This window comes from Nothoprocta perdicaria, unplaced genomic scaffold (genome assembly GCF_003342845.1).
Source record: "Nothoprocta perdicaria isolate Ctin4 unplaced genomic scaffold, notPer1 scaffold_215, whole genome shotgun sequence".
Taxonomy (NCBI): Eukaryota; Metazoa; Chordata; class Aves; order Tinamiformes; family Tinamidae; genus Nothoprocta; species Nothoprocta perdicaria.
In genome coordinates this window covers 573,685-598,484 of record NW_020455371.1, presented here as the reverse complement: position 1 = coordinate 598,484, position 24,800 = coordinate 573,685, and the positions used below count along the sequence as shown (strand labels likewise).

At 39.1% G+C, this 24,800-nt stretch overlaps 1 protein-coding gene across 2 annotated transcripts in view; it reads left to right on the top strand.

Moving 5' to 3' along the window:
- The window catches only part of POLA1 (DNA polymerase alpha 1, catalytic subunit), a 188,734-nt gene that overhangs the window by 3,588 nt on the left and 160,346 nt on the right, over positions 1-24,800 (top strand). For both annotated transcript variants that reach the window (XM_026038675.1, XM_026038676.1), the window contains exons 6-20: positions 724-822; positions 2,636-2,834; positions 3,190-3,367; positions 4,166-4,344; positions 7,590-7,702; positions 8,146-8,262; positions 13,825-13,899; positions 14,910-15,048; positions 17,897-18,054; positions 19,258-19,342; positions 20,517-20,578; positions 21,266-21,355; positions 23,236-23,352; positions 24,043-24,218; positions 24,635-24,764. In XM_026038675.1, coding sequence (XP_025894460.1) covers positions 724-822; positions 2,636-2,834; positions 3,190-3,367; positions 4,166-4,344; positions 7,590-7,702; positions 8,146-8,262; positions 13,825-13,899; positions 14,910-15,048; positions 17,897-18,054; positions 19,258-19,342; positions 20,517-20,578; positions 21,266-21,355; positions 23,236-23,352; positions 24,043-24,218; positions 24,635-24,764 — 1,917 coding nt within the window. The remainder of the gene's footprint in view (positions 1-723; positions 823-2,635; positions 2,835-3,189; positions 3,368-4,165; positions 4,345-7,589; positions 7,703-8,145; positions 8,263-13,824; positions 13,900-14,909; positions 15,049-17,896; positions 18,055-19,257; positions 19,343-20,516; positions 20,579-21,265; positions 21,356-23,235; positions 23,353-24,042; positions 24,219-24,634; positions 24,765-24,800) is intronic.

Below are 24,800 nucleotides of genomic sequence, written 5' to 3'. Positions count from 1 at the left end.
TCTCCCTTCCTGAACTTATACATATTAATCATATCCCCTCTGAGCCGTCTCTTCTCCAGAGAAAAAAGGCCCAGCTCGCTCAGCCTCTCTTCATACGAGAGATGTTCCATTCCCTTAATCATCCTGGTTGCCCTTCTCTGGACCCTCTCCAGAAGCTCCACGTCCTTCCTATACTGGGGTGCCCAGAACTGCACGCAGTACTCCAGGTGCGGCCTCACCAGAGCTGATACAGTCTTCTAACTTGTAAGCCCAGAGTTCGGGCTGTGCCTGCCTTTTCCTGCCTTCTGTGGCTTGCTACTGAAAACCAAATTAATGTCCTCTCTGGGTTAGGGTTGCAGGGTGACTGCCACCACTGCCAAGGTTGGACTGTCTCAGAGGAGGCTGTTGCCATTTATGCTCTCAAACTGTTTATTAAAAGAGCTAGTGGCATCTTTCCTGGGCTAACTGTTCAGAGAACTTTGCTTAACAAAATTCTTCTGTAAATACTCAAAGGTGGGCACTTCCTCTAGTCATTTCCTTTTCTAGAAAGTGGGTGACTTTCTGTAGTCATTTCCTCTGTGTCTCAGATACTTTTGCAGTATTTTCTTCATGCATTAAGTGGTACTTTGTGAAATCTACATTAGTTTGTAAAAGGAGAAATGTTGGTGGGTTTATTTGTTGAAGATGTTACTAACCAACAGCCCCTCTCCATTATGTCACCATGTCTTTTCTGACAATGCTCAGACTGTGCAGCTAAGTCCACCACCAGTTATAATGCTGAAAAGGAAAAGATCTGCTGGAGTGCCACTGAATCCTTTCTCTGTACCATCCCAGACTCCGAAGGTAAAATTAAAAAAAAAAAAAAAAAAAAAAAAAAGGTTCTCATTACTGATATTTGTCTGTGTATTTGTTAATTTGAGATACTCTTGCCTTTTATTTTTACTTCTTTAAATTCTGTTTATCATTAGCTTCCATAGCTGTGCTACTGTATAACTTAATGTATTCTCCCTTCCTCTCCAAATTAATTCTTTTCATGTCTTTAGTAAAGTGGTAGTGTAGCACAGACTAGCTGTTAGCACTTGGCAGGTTAGACTGTTTGCATAGTGTTGCGTGCAAGAAGTGCATCACATGAAGGTGAGTTAGGAAAAAGACAAGACAGAAAGATTATAAAATATCTATGTGACAAGAATGGGTGATGGAAGATGAAATAAGTAAAGAGTAGAAAGTATTTGTAGAAGTGGAAAAGGATTAAGATCTCCGTTTTTTTCAGAATGGAGACGTCAGCAGATAATTAACTTCTGTGGATAGAAGTTGATTCTAGTGAAAGATCTTGAAGTGGCAGGTTCTAATAATGAAAAAATGTGCTGATAAGAGTACTTGTGTGTGTAAAGCTTTTTATCTGAGGAGACAGTGATAAATTTGATTAGACTATTTAGAGAACAAATGGAATGGACAAGTGGAATGGAGTAGGTGCATCTGATTTACCATTAAAATAAAAGAGCAACGCCTTGTGTGATATCTAAAGAAAGAGTCTGTCAGTATTCACCAGTGGCACTCAGTTAAATAGATGCTTTGGAGCCTACGGATAATTGAAAAAAAAAAAAAAAAAAAAGATACAGTAAGAGAGGATCTCTGTCTTGCTGCAGGATGGAAGTCACTTTGAAAGGAAAAATTTAGATAGAAATTAATTCCTGGGCTTGCTGTTCAGGTAGTAGCTTCTGTGGTCTGAGAAGGAGATTTTGAACAATGGAAAAGCTGAGAACTGGGAGTGCATCCTTAGAAAATAAATGGGAGTGAAGGAGGAAGGTGGCAGAGAGGCTCTTTACTTGAGGAGAGTTAGTGTGCATTATGACTAAGGTAAAGCAGCGGCCAGGTTTTGCGCTGGGGTAGCTGAGCTGAGATGGAAACTCTAGGAATGGTTTTGTGCAGCGCTCTCAGTTCTGATGAAAAACAGCCTATCCTGAGGATAAAGTTTTGGGGCTTTGCTCAAAATTAAGGACCAACAGAAGCAGAGATCTGTCACTGGCTCTTGATGGAGACCACTGCAAACACATCTTGCATGAGACCAGGGAAATGCGGCTGTGGTGGTGCCCTGTCTGAAACGGGAACTCGGTGCTTATAGTCTTGGGCTCGAGGCTTGCAAAACATGGTGAAATGTTGGTTTTGTTTTGTTTTGTTTTCCTTGCTTTCCATTATCATGTGGACCACATGAGAAATGCAGTGAAGTAGCCCTCTCCTTTCTACTCCCTTTCATCACTGGTGTGACCAGGTGTGAATTGCTGTATTGGACTTCTGCTGTTGTTCCAGGCCCGTCCCTGGCTGGCACGCATTATCACACACTCAGCTGACAAAAATAGAGGTTTAGATTTAGGAGTGGGGTCATACCACTTGGGAAGAATAGAGAAAATAGGGGGAATCTTAATCAATTGTCAACCATTGATTGTTGCAACCTTCCTTTGAAAGACAGTAGGAATGTGCATTTCACAGCAGAAGTGATGCTGTAGAGCTTAAAGTTTACTCTTGAGGATTTTGAGCTGTCATGTTGCAGCATATATGGGCCTTTTCCTCTAGCCATGGAAGCTAGTTCTGTAAACAGTCAAATGTTTTTCCTTTTTGCACTTTCAAAGACTTTTTTTTTTGCTAAAATGTCTTTCAGGTAATCAGCCCTGTAGCAAGGAATGTTCCTGCTCATCGTAAGAAGGAAGCTCTTCCTCCAGCTTCATTCCGTCCTAAGCATCCTAATCATACAGCAAAGTCTGTTACAGTCCCTAAAGAGAGTGAGGATGCCAAATACGGTTCAGAAGTTACAGAAAATGCAGAAATGGTGAAGACAACAGAAGAGAAAACTATTGAAGGTATTGAAAATATAGCCTCGTTCTGGAAGCTCTTTTAATGTAGTATCATAGAATCACAGAATGGTTGAGGTTGGAAGGAACCTCTGGAGATCATCTAGTCCTACTCCCCTGCACACACAGGGCCACCGGGCTGCGTCCAAGCAGGTTTTGAAGATCTCCAGAGAAGGAGACTCCACAACCTCTCTTGGCACCTGTTCCAGTGCCATTTTTAAAACAGTTTCTAGTTTACCGCAGTAACTAAAATGGAGTACTTGATTATTTTTCTTTAAATTTAATTTTGTGCCTTACATTTGTGTATATAGTGTGCAAACTAGCATGTCGCTTTAATAATTCAAGCCTCTGGTTCTCTGTGCAGCACTTCCAGACGATGATCAAGGAATGATGGATTTTGATGAGGGGGACTTTGATGAACCTATGGAAGCAGAGAATGTAGAAACTATACCTGAGGCAGCTGAAAGCTTGAAGAGAGACAAGGAAATTGAAAAGAAACTGACTGAGCAACTGGAATCTGTGAAGAAAGAGACATCTGTGTTGTAAGGATCTTTGTTTATTTCTTCACCAAGAAATCTTTTAGTGTCTATAAGCCTCAGATTCAGCTTCTTATTTATATTTGTCATGGGACATTTGTGATATAGACAGAATGACAACGTTCTGCTATTTTTATTTGTTTTCTTTTTGGTCATGTCTTTAAGAACGACTGTGTCCAACATAATGATAGCTACTTAATTGAAAAATACTTCATAGTTTGGGAAACTAGCACATAGCAATATATTGCTAACAAAACTCTTCAGTAACTGTGAAGATACTACGTGATGTTATTTGTATCTAAACATAGTTTCATGTGGTGAGCAGATATGTCTTTGGGAATATATATTTTTTTGCTCACTTCTTTTACTTGGAAGAATATTGAATCATATATTTTGTAAATTTAAATTTTGAAGTATTGAAATGGAAAGACCTAAGTATTTTGTCACTCAACGCAACAGGTAGTTTTGTAGAAGCAAGGATCTGTTGTCTCCATTGAGTAATTTTTACAGGTGGATGGATTTACTTGTAATGGAAAGCCTTGAAGGACTAAGGCTGAAATATCTTTCAGGTGAATGTCTTTAAAGCATGTGTATGTTACATACTGAGAACTATACATATATATGGATTCCTCTCTCACATTCCACCTTTCTCTTCAAAAGAAAGCTGAAAAAAACAACTGTTGGTAATATTGCCTGGTAGCTGGCAATTGTGACAGAAGATATGAAAATATAGGACCGAAAAAATGGTGTTTATAATAAAGCATAACTTTACTTCTTTCTCCTTTTTTTCTGGAAAACCTCCAGAAGTTCTTCTCTCCCAGATGTCTCATGCTGGGACAGAATTGATGAAGATGAAGCTGATCTAGTGGTGACAGAAGTTCAGCTGGATCCCGATCTCCTTCCACTTGTGAATGGGGAGAATGATGATCAAGTCTTCAGATTTTATTGGTTGGATGCTTATGAAGATCAATACAGTCAGCCAGGTAACCGTTACAGTTAAAGGCAGAAAACACTTGTGATTTTCAGAGTTGCACAGACAATGTTTAGATACTGTCTCTCTGTTTTCTAAACTGTGCCTTGCTCCCTTTAGTTTCTCCTCTGCCCTCTCCCTGGGCAAAGTAGGAATTGTGTCCTTTCGTCTTGTATCCTCAAGGCGGGTCTAAGGGCAGCTTCTTAGTGTTGATGACCTGTTGATGCTCTTAAAACTTTTGAGCCCTGTAGGAGTAAGTAGAATTGTCGAGTGTGTTCTTGGTTTTGGAAATGTAACTTAAAATTCTGGTGCATTATTAATTCAAGTCTCATATGGTAGCTGTTACGTGATTTTGTTCACTTGGAAGGTGTCGCTTTTAAGACAGCAAGGTGACATGGAAGATTTAAGCCCTTCTTAAACTCTTATTCAAACTGTTTCTCTATTAATATCTCTAAGATACTTTGTGGACTTGGAGCGTGTGTCCAGGCTCTCACCATCTTCATGACTGCAAGGTTTTCTTCTCCAGCAAAAGTAGTCTTGTTCCCGTCTGTTGGAGCATTTCCTATCACTCATCTCATTTCACTGAAAGCTCTAGTATCTTTAGTTTCTAATTTGTGCATCATGTAGATAGGTTTTCTAGATGGTTCTGCAGTATTTTCTTGAAGGCTTTTGGGGTTCGTACTGTAAGCATCGTCAGATGTGTTTCTCTTTTACACCTTTCATTGTATATTGGGATTTTAGACTTCAGTTTCTGAGACTGTGCTGGATTGCACAGCTTGGTGACAGGAGTGATAATAGTCAGAGACATCTTGATGAAATCAGTGGCTTTAATATAAAATTGCTACTCTTGAAGACCCTGCTGTTCTGGTGTGGGGTTTTTTTTTTTTTTTTTTCTCGTTTTCTATGTCAGTGTTTGCTGAATGGAACATAATTATGAAAGGATTTCTGTCTCTTGCATGCAAGGAGTGTTCTTTTCTCATTATGACTTTTTCAAGGTTGAATAATGAAGACTGCACCTGTTTTCAATTAGTCGTGTAGAGGGAGAATTTCGATACTGCTCTTTGTTTAACATGTTCACGATCTTTGTTTATGCCTCATTTGCTAGGATGTCAAATGCGTTGCCTGAAGAGTAAATACTATAGCATAATCAGGAGACTTTTTCAAACTTGAAACGATTTTTGGAGACTTACTTCTCAAAATTTCCCTTTGCTACTTTAGAGGGAGAATTTGCAAACTGTACTCCTATTAACATTTTAAAGAAATGGTGAATAAAAATTTCTCTCTTTCTCCCTCTACCCCCCATTTTCTGTATCTCTTGGTTTTGCATGCATTTTGTTGCACTAGAAACATGATCTGATTCACAGGATTTATATATAAATATATATATTTTTATATATAATATATATATAACAGGATTAAAATATTAATATAAATATACACACTTCCACATATAATATATATGTATGTGTGTATATATATATGCATATATGTGTGTGTATACATACATATATATATATGTATGTATGTATTTCTCCCCTCCCTGTCTGTCTTTTCATAATCAGGCTTACAGGACTAGGTACCAACACCTCTTATGTCCTTTTTGGTTTTACATGTGAAATGTTTCTGAGAACTTCTGGAAGTTAGTCCGTGCGTGTGTGTTGCTGTTGGGAGGATGTTGGAATAGGTGGCCTCCGGAGGTGCCTCACCCAGTAAATTGCTCCGGTTCTGTGAGAGCTGGTGATTAAGGCCATTTATTTGCTCATGTTTTTTCCTGTCTTTGAGCGGCCCATGTAGCAGTTCTGCATCACGTTCGGAGGTGTCTGCCTCCCAAAGATTAACTCCTCTGCGCTCCCGCTGCTATTCAAGCAGTAGGACAACTCCCAGTCCTGGCTCTCTGCCGTGCTTTCATCTCTTTGTATGGTACAAACCCATCTGAGTTTCTTATCTCTTAAAAAAAAGATTATTCTGGATAAGAACTCCATCTTACCTGTCATTTAGCTCTTTAATTTGAGCTTTTTTTAGATCCCTTTATTCAGACTGTCTAAATCTTGAAGATTCTCTTTGCATTAACATCTCTAAGATACTTAGTGCCGCTGAAACATGTATCCTGGCTCTCATCATCTTCAAAACTGCAACGTTTTCTTCTCTAGCCTTTTTAGAAGTAGTCTTGCTCACATCTATTCCAAGCACTTCAAGAAATGATTTCTCTTAGCCTGTCACTCTGTGGATCTACCCTGTGATCCATCTTAGTGCATCTTCACACATTCAGCTTAGAGTAGGAAAGGTACCTTTATGTGTGATGGATCCGATGGCAAAGATGATAAAGATGATTTATTCCACTTAACAAAGAACTTGCTTGTGCACTCTCAGACCAGGGAGGAATTAGAGTTCCAGGATTTTCCTCATTTTAAATATTGTTTCTGGAAGAGTCTTGACCTTGGTAATTCTGGTCACATTAGTGGCAGACTGCTGTGGGGAATTTGCAGCATTTTGTGCTAATGCCAGTTTCTCAGTGCCTCAGAGATGTGCAGGTGCTGATAGTAATGACATGGTCCATAGTGAAGAGCCCACCTTGGGTACAACTGCTGTTTTAGCAGCCAGGATTTTTGCAATGCAGCTTGGCATGATCTTTCTTGTAGTGTATCTTTCAGTGCCTTCATCTCTTAAAAATGTCAGGTTGAAACCTTTCTGCAGTCCATTAACTTCTGCTTGTTGCCTCCTGAATGCATTTCTGCAGGTTTTATAAGCAGTAGGCTCTTGATCTTGCAGTATTAAAGTTGAGGAAGAAATGGATTGTACTGCTTTAGGTGGAAAAAAAAAAGAAAAAAAAACCCTAGATGATACAAGTATTTCAGGAATGATTGACAGCAGAGGCCTTCTGATTATCTTCAGTTTTCACTGATTTCTCCCTCCTCCTTCCCTCACCTTGTGAATTATCAAACTGATGCAAGTAGAAATTGAGTATCAGAACAGAATTTTGAGGCTGGTTATGTGATGCCATTTTCAATTTCACTTATCACGGTGTTGTTGCTATAGTGATGGAGGTAGGGGCATGAAGAGCTGAACAGGTATCTCCTTTTAAAGCTGGTGTTTGAAACAATTTATCATGTGCAGATTTATCTGAAAGATTTTTTTATAAGCCTTAAAATAGGAAGTAATTGTGTTTCTATGCAAGAACACATAATTAGCTGCTTTAAGCAACGCTAAGAATACCTAAGGTGAGAAGTGCCTGTTACATTCTGTGCTATTATCCTTTAGGTGTGGTATTTCTGTTTGGCAAAGTTTGGATAGAATCAGCAAACACCTATGTCAGCTGCTGTGTGACAGTGAAAAATATTGAGAGAACTGTTTACCTACTGCCGCGGGAAACAGTAAGTGTATCTTTTAAGTATGTCAAACCTAAGTACTTTTCATTCTGCTTATGGCAGGTTGTGAGTTCTGCTGTTGTGTTTATGGGAACTGTCAAAGCTGGTGTTGTCTGACATAGGTGGCAAATTTATGTACACTGCACACGTGGTATGTCAGTGTTGCTGCAAAGTGTTGCTGCTTTGCTGCTTCCCCTTTGACCTTGGCTGAAAACCACGTACAAATGACAGCTTGTTACCTTGGGGTTTATTCCTTGGAAAAGAAAGTCATCCTGAATTGTTGGATAACTTGGCGCTTTCTAAACACTCTGCTTTAAGTGATGTTTCTACTTTTTTTCCTGACCCATTATATTATAGTATCCCTTAAAGAAGAGATAAAGGATTCATAGTAGCAAAGCAAAATTCACCTTATTTGTCATGTAACGTAAAACCTGACTTCTGTTTTTAAGGAAGTGGACCTTTCCACTGGCAAAGTAACAGAGACTCCGGTAACTTTAATGAGCCTCTTCAAGGAGTTTAATGACTGCATTTCACCAAAACATAAGATTATGAAGTTCAAATCCAAGGTTGGTATGCACACTGTTTGCTCTTTGTGGTTTTTTAAAATTAATTTATTTATATATTTATTTAATGTTGTGGTTTGGAAGGTGGGAGGTCCTCTGGGTAATATTTAAAGGACTGAAAAACAGTGAAGTGGGTCGGGTTATGCAGAAAGGCAGGTATGTAATTCCTGATGATAAGTGAACCTACTTGTAGCAGCTGTGCTGGTTTCTTCCCAAATATCCGTGTTCCTTTAAGGATAAATACACCTGTGACATGATCGTTCCATCCAAAAATTACTTTCTTTGATACTGTAAACTGACTTTGCATGCCCAGCTTCTTGACTTAAACCAATCTTTATGTAAGCTAGGCTCTGGCAATTATGGTAAATGCTGTAACAATTACTAACAATAAGCCCTACTAAAGTAATAGAACATTATTTTATATTTTCTCAGGCAGCGCAATTTTCAAGACTCTTTTGTTTGTTTAGCAAGACTTTCAAAGATTTTTCCCACTCTTCTGTGGCTTATAAAAGTGAAACTACTTACTGTGTCATGCAGGCATCACTCAGAGCTGACTGTGGAATGCTTGGCTTGACGTTGGTATTGAAATGAGCTTAATGCAAAGTCCCCTTGTGATGCAGCCCATAATACATTATTAAAATTCATTTCTCTCAGCCATATTGTGGTATATATCTCAAGAGTGTGAAGAAAAAAAAAAGTCCAGTTTTGTTGAGAACATCAATTTTAAACATAGTGCTGCTGAATATGTTCAGTCATTAGTTTATGTAAAGCCAATTGAAATGGTAGAGTGGCTTGCTTGCTTGCTGAGCTATTTTAGAGAAAAGGGAAATGGTAAAAGTTCTGCTACTGCAGTCCTGGCTGTCAGATTATGGTCTCGAAGCTTAAAATGAAGGATCACATATTTGATGGGCAGCTCAGTACTTTGGGATTTAACACTGGGTCTCTGCATTTGACCAGGTGTCATACTGAGAAAATTGCACTGTTTCTTCGCTTGTTTCATTCTTGCTCTCACACTTGCAGTTTTATCTGTTTTAGGATATGTGCTGCTTGAAGCCTGACTTGTCTTTGTGCATTTGTACAGGACTGTCATTCAGTTGTGAAACCGAAGCTGTTCTGGACTTGCAGTATATGCAATAGTTGTACTATTGGTCTTTTCTGCTTGATCAACAGATTCGTAATGAATGGTGGAGAAATAAAATGTTGCTAGAATGGAAATCCTGCAGATACAATACTTGTAATTCTGCAGAGAAGGATTAGATTGGTAGTATTGTCTGAGGAGGTTGGGTCATTCACTTAGGAGGAACGTTTGTCTTTGGAGAGTAGAGGTAGGGAGTTTGTGGGAATGGTGCCTAAGATACAAGTGAGAGGAATAATTTGATCCTGAGCTAAGTGCTCAGAAGCATTTCTGTTTTCCTGAAGTATTGCCATTAGTCTGATAAGGATAACTTTGTTGTAATTACTGGGTGATGGGGAATTAATATTAACTTTTCGCAGACTAAGCATCTTGTGACTTCATAATACTAATTTCTGGATTTCTTTAATCAGTGAGTAGAAAGTCAAGCAAAAGTGCAGGGAGAATGAACTTTAACAATATATAATTGCGAGAAAATAAAACACATGCATGGGATAATTCAGTTTGGGAGGAATTTTAGGAGGTCATTTAGTCCGAAGTTGGTGTGCTTTGGAGAGCTTAAGTTCTTAAAGTGGAAATGTCAGCAATGTTTCTCAAATGGCAATCCATGAAGGAAACTGTTGCTCAGTGCACTCATTTTATCCTTTAGAGGGTGTGTGTTTGTTAGAACTTTACCAAACTTCCTTTAATTTTTGTTCTAGCTGATTTTCTCTCTTAAAACTGTGATGCAAATTAGCTTTTTTTGTTGTTTTCTCAGTGCTGTTTTTATTGTATATTTAGTTATAATACAGTTTTTATGTGTTAGGATTGGAAAGGAATGAATTTAACAATAGTTTTTTAATAGCTTGTGCTTAAATGACCCTTTTAGGGATGAGAGAAAACTTGGGGCAAATGAATTCCTCATTAATAGAGATGGTGTACTCAACAAAGTGAATGAAAGGAATCAGCTTTTGAAAAGATGCAGATCTATTAATAGAAACTTAGGACTTCACCTGTTTCATGATACTAAGAAAAAATGTTGTAGAGTTGGATAACAATAACATAGTTGAACCTTAAATTTAGCTTTTGGATGTTAACCCTAGTAGAACAGATCCTTTTTGCTATATGCTGTTTTTGATATGAATTCAAGGCTTGTTATGTTTCCACTAAGTTAATAAAGAGCCTGAAATGTCCTGACATGTAACTGACACATCTGGGATCCTTGGATGTATGCAGGAGTGATCTCTAGTAAGAATAGGGAAGTACTGAGGTGCTGCTAAGATGTTAGCTGGAATATTGTGAAGCTTCTGATCACCCTGAGGAGGAAAGCAGGACTCAGACTAGAGCAGGTACAAAGGACAATTAGAAAAATAAGAGGAAAGGAGAATTGGTTATACTGGAGATAATGAGGAAAGAGCTTGACTAGCTTGATGGTGGGTTTTTTTTTTTTTTTTTGGTTTGGCTTTTTTTTAAGTGTAGTGAGGTGAAGAATAAGGATATGAGCTATGACCCCTTTGCTCTCTAAATACATTTACATTAAGTAGGGATGAGCAGCAAGAAATGAGTTATTTAGCTGGCATGGTTAGAGAAAGAAGAAATTCCTAAAATTTAATTTGGGAATAAATCAGAGAAGTTAAAGGTGCATGAAGCTCTGGAGCAGCCTAGAACTGTTTCTAAACAGTACAACTTAAAAGGCTCTTTGAATTTGCAGACTTTGCAGTAAGCTGAATCTTACTAACCTCACAGAAAGCTCCCCAACTTTACAGAACTTGGGCTATTTTTCTGCTTAGCTGTTTAGTTACTGTCTCTTGGGAGGGTTTAGTGAGACTGGAAGGGATGGGAGGGTAGGGGTGATGTGCAGGAAGATAGGAAAGATTGGCGGGGAAAATAGGACTCCTGGTGGGGCTCTCGGAGGTCTGTTAAAGGAAAGTATTACCCTAATTCAGTTAGTCCTCCTTAAAGTGAGGCTTGTGTGAGCAAGGGCAGCGCACTGCAAAGCAAGACTTGCTGGGCTTATGTCTCTGCATGGGCCAACAGGTACCTGTGTAACTCGGTTGTGAAATCGGTGCTTTTTCCTTTTCCTTCGAACTCTTTTTCCTTTGTTCCTCTCTGAGGGACCTCAGTTTGCCTGTTAAATACCCCACTAAGCTCCTTTCCTAATGTGCTGGGCCTGCTTTCAGCATCCCTGTGATCTGCAGGCATTGCCCCACTACGGTGTTATTAAGGGTAGGTGTTTTGAAAGGTTTGGGCAATGCTAGTCCCCTAGTGCTCATGTGAGCAGAGCATGGAGCAACCCCCTCACAGTAACACAGGCCCGCCTCAGGTTTAGCCCTGCGAAACTGGAAGAAAATCTCCTCCCACCGTTCGCTGAGGTTGCTTGCACATCTGACATGCCCCAAAATACCCTTTTCCTTAAAATGTCCGGCTTTTTGGCGGTGTGGACAGAGCCAGTATTTATACCCTGAGACAACTTGTTCTGGCTCCCTGCCTCTCTTCCTCTGTGTGTGTGTGTGGGTGGGTCTTGGCCTCGCCAGCACCAAACTTCACGCCCGTGAGCAGATGCACTTCAGCCGCAGCGCTTCCTCCTGCACCTGCTGCTAATTGCAGCTCCAGGGGGCTGTCAAGTTAGCAAGTCTTCACAAATCAGTTCGAAAGCCGCCTCGCCCCTCTTGGGAACGTCGCAGCTAATCACTGCTGCTCCCTTCTGCTCGCTGAAGGGCCACTCGAGGGGCAGATTGCTCTGCAGCACAGCGTTCACTCACTGCAGTTATGACCAGTGTAATTGAGCTGAGCTCTGAGCAGTAACGCACATGAATCACTGCAGGGTACTATTTTTACACTGCGTTCAGTTTGCGTTTGCAACAAGAACCCGTTTGAAGCCTGAGAGGTTTAGAAAGGCCTGCCAGTAGTACGTGCTAAAAGCAAAGCCGCACGCTCTGTGCTAAGCTCAGGCTTATGTGCTGCTCGCACAGTGTGAGGTACTGCTCCAGCCCCACAGCTCGGGCCTGCACCTGAAGGCGAGCGGCTGACACGGTAACAGCGTTTTGACGTGATGGAAGTGCCCGTGCCCGGAGTTGTGCAGCTCCTCTCCGCTCCTGTCAGCGGCTGGTGCTGTAGCTGCTGTTGGATGTGCCCTTCTTCCCTTTCTTTCCCTTTCCTTTTCCCTGCTAACTGGGCTCTGCTGCCTTAAACCCCACTGGTGCCGCTGCAGCGCTAGGAGAGGCAGTGACCTTCAGTGCTGGCTCTGAGGGCTCACGTTAGCTCACCCTGTTAGCTCAGCGAAAAGAAACCAAATAATTTTGACTCTACCTAACCATGCTGGCATTTAATTGCTGTATATTATAATTACAGCAATTAATACAATAGGCAATACAGTATAATACAATTAATTAATACAATATACAATAGTATAATTGTATATTATAATTGCAGCAATTATTAAATGATATATATCATTATTAAATGATAATTATTTAATCAATTAAATCATTATTAAATGATATATATCATTTAATTCCTGTTTCTGGTTTGTCTTTTCTATTACACTTGCATAGAGCCAACATAATACAGATGCGAAGCATGTGCTGATCTTAGAGCTCTATGTTGTAAAAATATTACTTTAAGGGCCTCTAGGCCCTTCTGTAGTAAAGCAAAAATAATGTAGCGTGAGTGGAAATCTTCTAGCATAGTTACAGGTTAACATAGCTCTATAATGTAGATGTATCACGATGTTCTAGATGTTCTGTAGCAAATCTCTGGCTAGTTGAGCATAGCATTTTAGCAGGCAACTTGTCATTGTCACAGAAGATATTGTAATTATTTGGGAAGTGGAAGTCGTTGTTTTGGGGTCTGATGAACCATATGCTGTACAAAATCACTACTGTTGTAGGAGCAAGCAGAATTAATGCCTTCAGTGCAGCTGAACTGCGCTTGGGACTGTTTTAACTGTTTTAAAAAATCTTAGTGTTATATGCAAAAAAGCTTGGCTACTTTCTAGTAAAAATAAATCACTTGGAATGAAAAGTGAAATTCTGTCGTAGAAATGATTGTTTTTAGGGTTCAGTAAGGTAAATAACTAGCAGATGGTTGTTTGCAATGTTGTTGAGTATGTTTGTAGTCCATGAATTTACAAAATGCTTAATTTCCGCAATATTAAGATTTTATGTTTTAACTTTTGTGATGGTTAGAATACTTGTAGACCACTTCCGTAGAACCTATTAATTCTAAGAAAACCTAAAGAGGTTAAGCACAGTATCTATAATAGTCTTACTGTCTTTAGATGTTTATAATGAGTTGTAAAAGTGGTAATACATGATCAAACCCTTGTTACTTGTTTGTATTTTGAGTATCCTTTATTTCTTTAGCCCTGTTATTGGGACAATGGGGACAATTGGGAACAATGAATTTTCAATTGGGAAACACTGGAAAAACATTAATATCTTTATTTTATGTAGAAAGTTGAAAAGTACTATGCTTTCGAGATCCCAGATGTTCCAGCAAAGTCTGAATACTTGGAAATAAAATATTCGGTGAGTATGATTAATCTGATGAAAATCCAAACCCTGTTTTTTTGACTTAATACTGTTTTTAAGGATTTGATCTATATGTAAAAAAATATTATAGAAAGGAGGCTGACACCTAATCTTATGGGGAGGATGTGGTGGTTTTTTTTTGTTTTTTTTTTTTTTTGCTGGTTAGTCCCTAGCAAAAATGACTCATTGCCAGGAAATCTGCAACATGTTAATTTGTCTGATAGTTGTATTAGTGTAAACCAAGCATGAGGGGAAAGAATACTTTCTGAGACTGCAACAAGCTACTAGATTCCTCCTACCTTCATCCTCAATTACAGTTTACTAATGATGTCAGTAAATACATATTCCCTGTTATCCTGCTTTCATTGCCTTGTCTTCCTTCCAAAGCAACCAAACAGCTCTTCAGCTGCACTGTGTCATGACTAGAAGAAATGATGACTAGATCAGAAAATGTGGAAAAAAAAAATCTCATGAGAACATACTCTTAATTAACAACAAAAACAAAATATTTGGTTTCAAATATAAGAGCATGAGCAGTTCTGAACCTGTATGAACAAGTGCTAAGGTCATGCCCTTCTGTAGCATCTATAGGTGCTATGTCAGATTTGCAAAGAGATTTGCTAGCTCTCCCAAATCTTTATTTAGCTTTGCAGAAACACTCTATGCACTCACTATTTGACAGACAAGATTCAAGCTCTAACTAATCAAATTTACAACACTTATTTAAGCAGTTTCTATATTAAAATGGTCACTGAGCATTGTTTCAATGTTGGCTGATGATGATATTTCTTGTATTTGTTTATATGAGTGAAGAATTTTAGTGGAGTTACATAGTCAATAGTGTAATTTCTTGAATTACTGTAAGGTGTTATGCATTAAGGCTTTGCTTGTGGGAAATTGCAGTAATTTTGTGTATTTTGTAACTTTGCTAAGTTGCTGTTTGAAAGTAGTGTGTTAACATGACTTGTGTAAGGTGAAATGACTCACTGCTTTTTATTAATTTTTAGGCTGAATACCCTCGACTTCCCCAAGATCTGAAAGGCGAAACATTTTCTCATGTATTCGGAACTAACACTTCCAGTCTGGAACTTCTGTTGTTGAGTAGGAAGATCAAAGGACCCTGCTGGCTGGAAATAAAAAATCCACGTATGGTGGTTTGCATGTGAAATACCTGTTTTCTGACAAACATACACAAATACAGATTTGAGGGGGAAGACAACTAAATTGTTCTGATAAATTTCTATGTTATAAATTAATTTACCCATAATTTTCTTTCTTTAATACAGTTTATAACATATATTCTTTTTTTGGTGACTCTATCCTTATGGAATTGCATGCAGCACAGATGAGTTTATAGCTTTAAATAGTTCTCTAAGTGTGAAGGTTGTGTGGAAAATGTAGTTGGGATTATAAAATGTGGTTGGGATATTCTCCCAAGTGGAGTCCTTAAGGAGAAAACGGTCTCAGCTCTGGTTCTCCCTAGTCCTTACGGTAGTGAGAAGGTTCCAGGCAGTTGTCTAGCAGCTGCTCTTTGGTATATATGCTAAAACTACGCTGAGCTAGTTAACGTTAATTTTAAGTTAATTTTCTTCTTCTCTTAGAAACCTTGAGATTTTTTTTTTAATCTTCATTATATCTTTTTAAGAGCTAGAAGGTTTGTTTAATTTTGTACTTTAAATTGTGATGCAGAGCCTTTTAGTTCTGGGTTTGGTTAGAGTCCTTTGCTCAGCATGTGCAATATATTCCCAAGAGTGTTGAAAAGCTAATGCTAGTGAATGAAAACTACATCTTTTAGGACAATCCCTTCAAGGCATTTCGAATGGAGAAGAACTGACAGTATTCCATGTTGGCTCAAGGAAGTTTAATCTTAACACCTAGTTCAGTAACTCAGAGCTGATACTAGTGAGAGTTTTGAGCTGCAGTAGACAGCTTGAATCCCTGATTGCCAATAAATAGATAAATCCTGATGGCTTTTTCACTGGATGTGCACAAGCATCACTTAGTATAAAGGTGCTCCCTGGCATGGTTTTTAAAGCCCTAAGAACTGTTTTCCATATTCATTCTTCTCACTTGAGGACTGACTTCATGTTTCTTCTGGATATTCTTTCTTCAACCCCAGAGAGATCAAAGCTGTTTTATTCCTTAAATCCAGTATGGCAAATGGCTCTTTTATCCCATTCTCAGATCTCCATTACAGCTTTCAGGTTTCAGAGGGTCTGTATTTTGATGTCAGAAGTGCTGTTTTCAGGCTGCAGCCTGTGCACTCTGAAGGCTGTATTTGGTTGGCTGTTTATATTTATGCAAGTTTCTTCAGCCACTGCACTAGATTTTGTGCTCCAAAGCAGGCCTTGTTTTTGTATAGTAGACCAGAAGATTCTTGCTTTTTTTTTTTTTTTTTTTTTTTTTTTTGGCGTCCCTTCAAAACTGATCTTGGGGGTAGGAAGGACATATATTAGGTTTAGAATAAGCCATTTTCAAGCCATTGGGTTTACTTCTTGTAACTATTCTAGCACCTGTCTTCACTATCCCTAATGAAGCTGCCTTTGCATCTTGAACATCATTCTAGAGCATGTATCAGAGTTAAAATTAAAAAGCTGCTAAATAATACAACTTATGTCCTCTGCCTTTGGACAGATCATCACTGTTTTATAAATTAAGATATTTTAGTCAGCTGTCTCTTCTGAGACTGCTGTGGGAGAGCATGAAATAGTGGATTTTCAGAGAGATGGCCAAGAACTTTGCAAGGAGTAGGATAAAAAGTTCTTCCAATGGCTGCCTTCAAAAATTTAATCCCACAAAAGTTTTACCTCTGCTTCACTGAGTGTATGTGCATGTAGTAAATTATGTCTTCACGGTCTTTTTTTTAGCTTTCTTTTTTTTAAGCAAGTGAAGCATTGAAGGCTAAAATATTAAAATGATAAAGGGTGGCGAATGCATCTCTTGGTATAGGATGTACATACACATGCAGACATAGGTATACATTCATCACAGTGTGCGTGTGCATATATTATATATATATGCACATATATATGTATTAAAAAAGATTCTTGTACACTTTAAACAACTTTTTATGCTCTGATTTTCAGGAGAGGTTGTGTTACCAGAGTTGGATGAACTCTCATCCCCATCTTATTTCCATCATAATTTTTTTACTGAAGGCCTATGCCTAAATGAATTATCCAGCACATTTCAGTCAGCCATATTACTAGATATGTTCTTGTTCTCATTTGATAAAAATTGATTTGATTAGCACTCTAGCTGCCTTTTCCACTGTGCTTGAAAACTATATTCTTTCGTTTCATTTTAGTTTTATTAATACTTCTGTTTTATTAAATATTTCACCTTTGGGCTGACTGCAGGATTAGATGCTGAGAGTTATTAGGTGGAGTTAGGCTACGTTAGCTGGTACCTTTCTCTGCTGTGACTCTGTACACAGAGCTGTCTGGAGTCCTTTCTGCCTGGCACTGCCTTGTTCTGCTAGGCACCCTTGAGGGTGGCATCTGATTCTCCAAGAAGAACAATTTTATATATGGGTCTTTTTTCATTCTTAGGCTGAGATTCAGGCTTAGAAGGGGACCTGGAGGAGGCTCAACGGTGGCCTGACCTTTAACAGGGCTCAGCAGTTAGCACCTGCAGATGGATGCTCCTCAATTTTGGGGAGGAGTGGATGCACATCTAGGCGTTGACTACCCCAGCTTTGGATGTGTAACTGGTGTGTGGACTGGGTTTCCATGCTGTTCACAGGGGAGAAAGGGCAGCCTCCTGGCCTGGACACAAATCTTCCCTCTCTTCTCTGAAATTGGAGATCCCTGGGGTAATAAAGTGTCTGACTGATGTCTTGGGGAGTTACCAAAATTTGGCAGGATTAATTTTGAGTTTAGACTATTGTTCAAGGGCAAAACATTAAAAAAATACACTCTTTGTAACAGCACTATTAGAAAAATTTTAACTGTAATTCCCAGAAGAATGAGTGTGTTTCTTGCTATTTCCTTAGAGCCCTCAAATCAGTCGGTCAGCTGGTGTAAGGTAGAAGCAGTGGCTGTGAAACCTGCCCTGGTGAATGTGGTTAAAGATCTCTCTCCTCCTCCTCCTCTTGTGGTCATGTCCCTCAGCATGAGGACAGTTCAGAATCCAAAGACTCACCAGAATGAGGTAAACCAGCTCTAACTTTTGTTTTCTTCTTTGGCATATGGTAAGTGTTCTAAGACGTGGGAGAATTGCACCTGACAAGCTATGTCTAATTGTATTTGCTTTTGAATAAAATTTCTCTGCAGATGGCTTTTCAGAGAAACTTTTACTGAGGTCTTTAACATAAGCTCTGTGGGCTGAGTGGACCTGTTTGATCAGAATTTATTGATACTACAGATTTGTTTTTAATATTTTTATTTAAATATATATTTTTATATAATATATAAATTCATATATACACATATAAATATATAAATTCATATATACACATATATATAAATTATATATTTTATATATTTTTATAAGCAGCTGCTGCTTATAATAAGCAGTTATACACAAAAGTGCTTTTTTGTGTCTTTTCCCTAGGGTTTTTATTTTTCTTTTTTTTTCCTGTCAAGCGCATTTTGACATAGAATGAGAGTCTAGTGTAAGTTTTATAGTTTCTCTTACACTGCTGTGAGATTGTTTCCTCAGTAGGAGGGAAGAAGGTGGCCACCATCAGTTGTGGACTGTACACTACAAACTGTGCTCAGATACTCTTAGCTGCTTTAGAACATCGGTCTTCCTGGCTTTGTACTGAGTATTTTTAGTTTCTCCATTATTTGTCTGTGGCTAATGGCTATTAAGAATCGAAGAAATATTAGATGAACAACAGTTTAAAAAGGAATTAAGTCCTTTTGTCCAGATTTTGTCATTAGAACAATAACTTCTAGATGCTAAAACATCGAGTCCTTTTGACAGCTTTGCTTTGGGCTTTCTTGTTCCAGCGTAACCCTTCCCAAGGAAAATCTACCTGCCCTGCTTATACTTGCCCTTTGTATCATAGGGAGCCATTTAAGTTATGGAGTCTGGACAGATTCTGTAAAGCATTCTATGAAAGCAACGTTTTCTAAAATTAACTCTTCTTTTTTCCTTATAAGTTCTAAGCTAATCATTTTGTAGTAATTTCTGTTATGACTAATTCTGAATCATTTTTATTTTACCTGAGGTCAACTGATAACTTACTTTCCTTATAACAATTTATAGTTGAAGTGCATGTTAAGAAGGTCTTTCGTAGAAATGTGAGAAAATTGGTGAGGTCACTTGGCAGGGAGGGAAAAAGTGAAGAAATGAATATTCATATGGTCATATTAACAATGTTTTGTATTTTATGTTTCCTTGGTACAGGTTGTGGCTATGGCAGCTCTGATTCATCAGAAATTTCCTTTGGATAAGGCTGCACCTCAGCCTCCTTTTCAGACACATTTCTGTGGTAAGTCCTTGGAACAGGAAATGAGTAAAAAAAATAATTCTTTCAGAATTTTTGTATCTTTTATAACATTTTCTTTAGCAATAGTGGCTTAAAGTAGGGGTGATTGTAGAGCGCTAAATGTCCTAAACTGTCATTTCTCCCTGTTTATAACGTGAGTGGATACTGACTTTCATTTATTGATGAAAACTTTAGTTTGAGATGGTGCAAAGTAACCCTGATCTGTACAGTTTCTGATCATTTTTTAGTTGCTCTTCTTCATGTTTTATTCAATCAAAGATATCAGTTTCTTTGCCCATGAATTTACCTACAAAAAGTTATTTAGTTCCTCTTAATAGAAATTCTAAAATAAAGATTAAATATGGTTTATAAGCAAATTTTCTTCAAAAGGAAAACTCCTCAAGTAGTTGATTACAGTAAGACCAGCTATACTTTGTTTGCTTTTTGACTTTATATAGTCAAGATATTATAGTTTATATAAGAGATTGCCTGAGATTATCACACCCTAATGGAAGGTGAAGAAGAAGATTTGGATGCCTGTTAGAGGACGTTCTTAACCTGTTAACCATAATTTTATCTCCTCTGTTGAGTTCAATACTCACCAAACTACTCAGTTACCTTAAAGACATAGAGAGAGAGAGACATATGCACATGTAATGTCTATCCAAAATTCACAGTGGAGAAAAATAGCTTTGAACAAAGTTGGGATGTTTGTTTAGCACTTCTTGCAAAGAGAATATCTAAATGAGATGATTCTTGGCTAATCTGTTCTGGTTTCATGTCTCATCAGTTGCCATTCCTGGGCAGTTTTTGCAACAAGAAATTGAAAATTTATGAAACCTAAATCCCTGGTAGGCTGTCGGCAGCAACTCACAGCCTGTTGTTGTGGGCTATTTTTCTGGTCATCTTTTCATCATGTCAGTGAAAGGTGAAGAGTTAAATAAAGCTTTTTACATAGCTGATTAACAATAATTCAAATGCAGTAGTTGTTTGGTAGGCATTGATTCTAATACAAGAATTTCATGTTTCCAACTTTTGGTCTTAAAGGCATGTATTCACATCAAGTCAGCTTTTTTTGAATTAGCAGACGGTTTTCCCTAGCTCCCTCTGTTGTCAATGTATGCTTGCGGAGGGAACAATTAACAACATCTAAGAAAAAATGTAATTTTTCTTACAGTTGTTTCCAAACCGAATGATTGCATTTTTCCTTATGACTTCAAAGAAGCTATTAAGAAGAAGGTAATTTCATTTTCCTAGCCCTCTGATTATCATTCCTTTAGAATATGGATGTTATATTGTTTTGTGTGAGTTTTGTAAGAGAGCTCTTCAAAGGCATAGCATGATTACTTCATTAACTTTCCACTCTACAGACCGTAATCTGAGTATGTACTGAGTTGCTTGTGAAAACAGAGCTGCTGTGGCTCTGTGATTTGGTGCTACTGCTAGTTGAACACTTAAAATAGAGGGACTGTCAGGAGAGTAGGCAAGGCTTTGCAAGGAAGCCAGAATAACCTGGGTGAATTTGTTTCTCTTTTCCTTTTGCAGTAAAATCTGTTAACGTTTTAGAGCCCTTCCTAAAGGATACTGGAAAGGTTGGCAGAATAATCCAGTAACCTATGCTTGATTATCCCCTGTTTCTGTGTGATTTTAAGCCTGTGAGTGAAGGTTGTACATGTAGCATTTTCCTGGTGTGTTTGATTCTTAGGAGGCTCTTAAAATATCACTAGACAAACCGCATAAAAAAGTGGAATGGGAGGGAAAAAAAGCCTCTGAGAAAAGCTTTCTACATCCATGCAAGTGCAAATAAAAAGCTTTGAATTAAAGAAAAGTAAACTCTTTATTATTGTAACTCGGAGGGGAGAGGAAGATGTTTCCATTTAAAACTTATTGTGTCATTGAAATCAGGTGCTCTCTTGCTCCTTTTAGAATGCTAAAATAGAAATTGCTGCGACGGAGAGAACGCTCCTGGGATTCTTCCTTGCAAAGATTCATAAGATTGACCCAGATGTTGTTGTGGTGAGTAGTTCTGAGACTCCGAGAGGTAAATTAAAGTATGTTGTCAGTTGGCCAGCTTTGTTCTCTTTCTTTTAGCCCCTTATATATTTTTATGTTATCTTAGAATGTCTTATTAAATTTGCTTTTAAGACAGCAGGGACACTTCCATACAAAGATGGTACAGAATTTTCTCTGAGAGCATTTTATACATCCTTTTATTTCCTGTAGAGTCAGAAACAGGCAATGTTTCCATAATATCTGAAATGCTTTCTTTTTCCCTTAACTTAGAAAGAGAACGCAAACAAACCACAAGGCCCCGTCCCTGTGTTTCTCTAGGAAAATGTGAACTCTTGGTATACTTAAGTCTGTATCAGTTCAGGTGTTCATATAAGTCTTACTGCCATTTAAATTGTTTTTATGCCGTAAATGATAATGGTGACCTATGCAAATCCATGGGATCTGTTGGGCAGCTGAAGATCTATTATAATTACTCTTTTTTGGGGGGGGGGGGGGTCATATTTAATTAATATATGGTTCTGGATTTCATTTAATGAAATTTTAAAGACAATTTAAAATTATTTGAGGTTAGTTAGAGATGCCTTCTCACTCCTGTATACGTAAGTAGATATAATTCCAAGCAAATGGTGGGAATGTGATGAAGGTAGCAACCTTATTGCTGCTAACCAGCATTCGCCCTGCGAGACCTTCCTTGTGGCTGGGGAAGGAAGCGAAAGAAACACAGCAGCCAGTTTGGGGTGCCAGTAGCTGGAAGTGGTGTGGTGATCCCAGAACCAGTAGAGGAAGGCCAAGGCCTGTCTGGAATTAGAGCTAGCAAGAGATGTTAGGGACAACAGGAAGGGCTTCTACAAATACGCCAGCAATGAGGGGGATTTCATCAATATGTATAAATACCTGAAGGGGGAATGTAGGGAGGAAGGGGCCAAATTCTTCTCAGTGGTGGCCAGTGACAGGATGAGGGGCAATGGGTACAAGTTGAAGTACAGGCAGCTCCATCTCCAGGTGAGGAGGAACTTCCTTCCTGTGAGGATGCCAGAGCCCTGGCACAGGCTGCCCAGGGAGGCTGTGGAGTCTCCTTCTCTGGAGATCTTCCCAACCCGCCTGGATGCCGCCCGGTGCCCTGCGCGCTCGGTGTCCCTGCTGGAGCAGGGGGTTGGACTAGATGATCTCTGGAGGTCCCTTCCAACCTCAACCCTTTTGTGATTGTGTGAGACGTGTTGGTGTAATTTAGTCTGCACCTGGCTGAACTCATGCCCTTGAGAAGGGGTCTGTCAGAGCAGGGAGAGGCTCCCTCCGCGCTGGCAGCAGAGGCTCTCATTTCCAGAAGGTTCCTCGGCAGCTCTGTGCTGTGCGGCCCGTCAGGAGGGGGCTCGTGGTGGCGGCAGGTCCGCGGTGCGACTCGCAGCTCTGCACGGGCCGCTGGAGCGCTCCGGTGCGTAAGGGCTGCCAGGAAGCTCCTCCTGTGCACCTTGTGCCACATGTGCTCCTGAGGGATTCAAAGGAAATGCAACGAGAGGATTTTCACCTCAGCACGAAGACTTTAAATGGAGAGAAAAGGAGTAACTTGAACGTGATCTTGGATGCTCTGTGAAAACATTTTTTTTTCTAGAAAACTTTGAATCTGTTTAGTTTCAAGGCATAAAGCTTTGTTATATTTTTGTGAGCTAGTTACAGAGCTGATTTCAGTATTCTGCTGAGCAGCATTGTTAATGTTAAGGCTAGTGAGTACTGTTGGTGAATGTTCTCCTAAAAAGTTCTTTCCATGAGAGAGATAATGCCATCAATTAGATGAAAAAAAAGGGGCAGAGGAATATGAAGTGTGTGAAAGTAAGTCTTAATTTGCATTTGTTGTAACCTTTTTTGTTATTTTTTTCTGCTCTAAGGGTCATAATATTTATGGATTTGATCTGGAAGTGCTGCTTCAAAGAATTAATGTGTGCAAAGTCCCTCACTGGTCCAAGATAGGTCGACTGAGGAGGTCCAATATGCCAAAGCTTGGGGTAATAAGATTGCTCAAGTCTTTTAACACTCTTTATGTGGCATATGATTAAAAATGAATTAATTTTGCTGAAGAATTGTAAATGTCACTCTGATGTATTTTCACTGTTGGTCATGCTGGATTTCATGTGTCCCAGATCAGAAATGATGAGTGTTTATATGAGTTTTATTGCAGTAATAAGCTGAACTAATTTTCAAGTTAGGCTAATTTAGTTTACATATCTGCGCTAGGTGATGATAATGACAGATTAATTGCAGTAGTCTTTACTGAAACTGTCTTTGTCTGCTAAACTGCAAAATGAGAAAATGTGATTTAGTTTGATTGGTGAATCATCCCACAGAGAGCTGCTAAATTAATAATTCTGCAGTTCTTGGTGTATGTACTTGTTCAGAGGACAAAACAAATCAAACTAGAAACCCCGACAGTTTAAGAACTAAGGCCTGGAGATTTAGTTTGCAATCTGCTTCTGCGCATGCACGTTTTTACTGAAATATAGCCCGAAATCCTTCAGGGAATAACTCTAAGGCCTGTAGGTTTCGGTGGAGTGTTCCGGATGATTGGAGTTAGTCGCTCCAGAGGGTATTTTGGAGGTCACCAGAGGGTATTTTGGAGGTCTGCCCTTGTTCACGAGGGCGCGTTGTGTTGTGTTGTGTTGCCTCCCTACCTGCCTCCCGCGCGTGCCGTGCCGAAGGGCCGAGGGGGCTTTGCCGAGAGGAACGCGGCCTGCGGGCGGATGCTCTGCGACGTGGAGATCTTGGCTAAGGAGCTGCTTCGTTGCAAGAGTTACCATCTGTCCGAGCTGGTTCATCACATCCTGAAAACGGAACGGGTGACCATTCCGCCCGAGGAGATTCGGAACATGTACAGGTACGTCGCTGGCGTGGTTTGAAGCCTTCCCTGGAAAGTGGAGGAGCTATTCAGGTTCCTGCTTCTCATGCTTTTCTAGCTGGTTTATCGTGGAAACACTGGCTTTGCACTGTTGTACATAAAAAATAAAGTATTTTCTTAATTTTTAAAAATATTGCTGGCTATTTGTAACAGCACTGATCCTGTTGGACAGGAGATTACTATTGTGCAAAGTAAATTTATTTTTATTGGGATTGTTGCTTTAGATACACTAGTAGGATATCTATACACTTGTCTATAGGAATTAGTAGAGCTTGCTCTACAATTCAGCCGCTGTGTAATATGGCTAGCACATGTTTTCAGTACAAAATACAGGTCTGATCTACTAGGGAGTATATTGGAACTGACTTTAATAGGCCATCCCTTTCTCTTCTCAGTGATTCTCCTCACTTAATGTTCATGCTGGAAAACACCTGGATAGATGCCAAGTTCATTCTCCAGATCATGTGTGAGCTGAATGTTCTGCCACTAGCCCTTCAGATCACAAACATCTCTGGGAATGTTATGGTACTTTTAAAACATATATATTATTGCTTCCCCCCC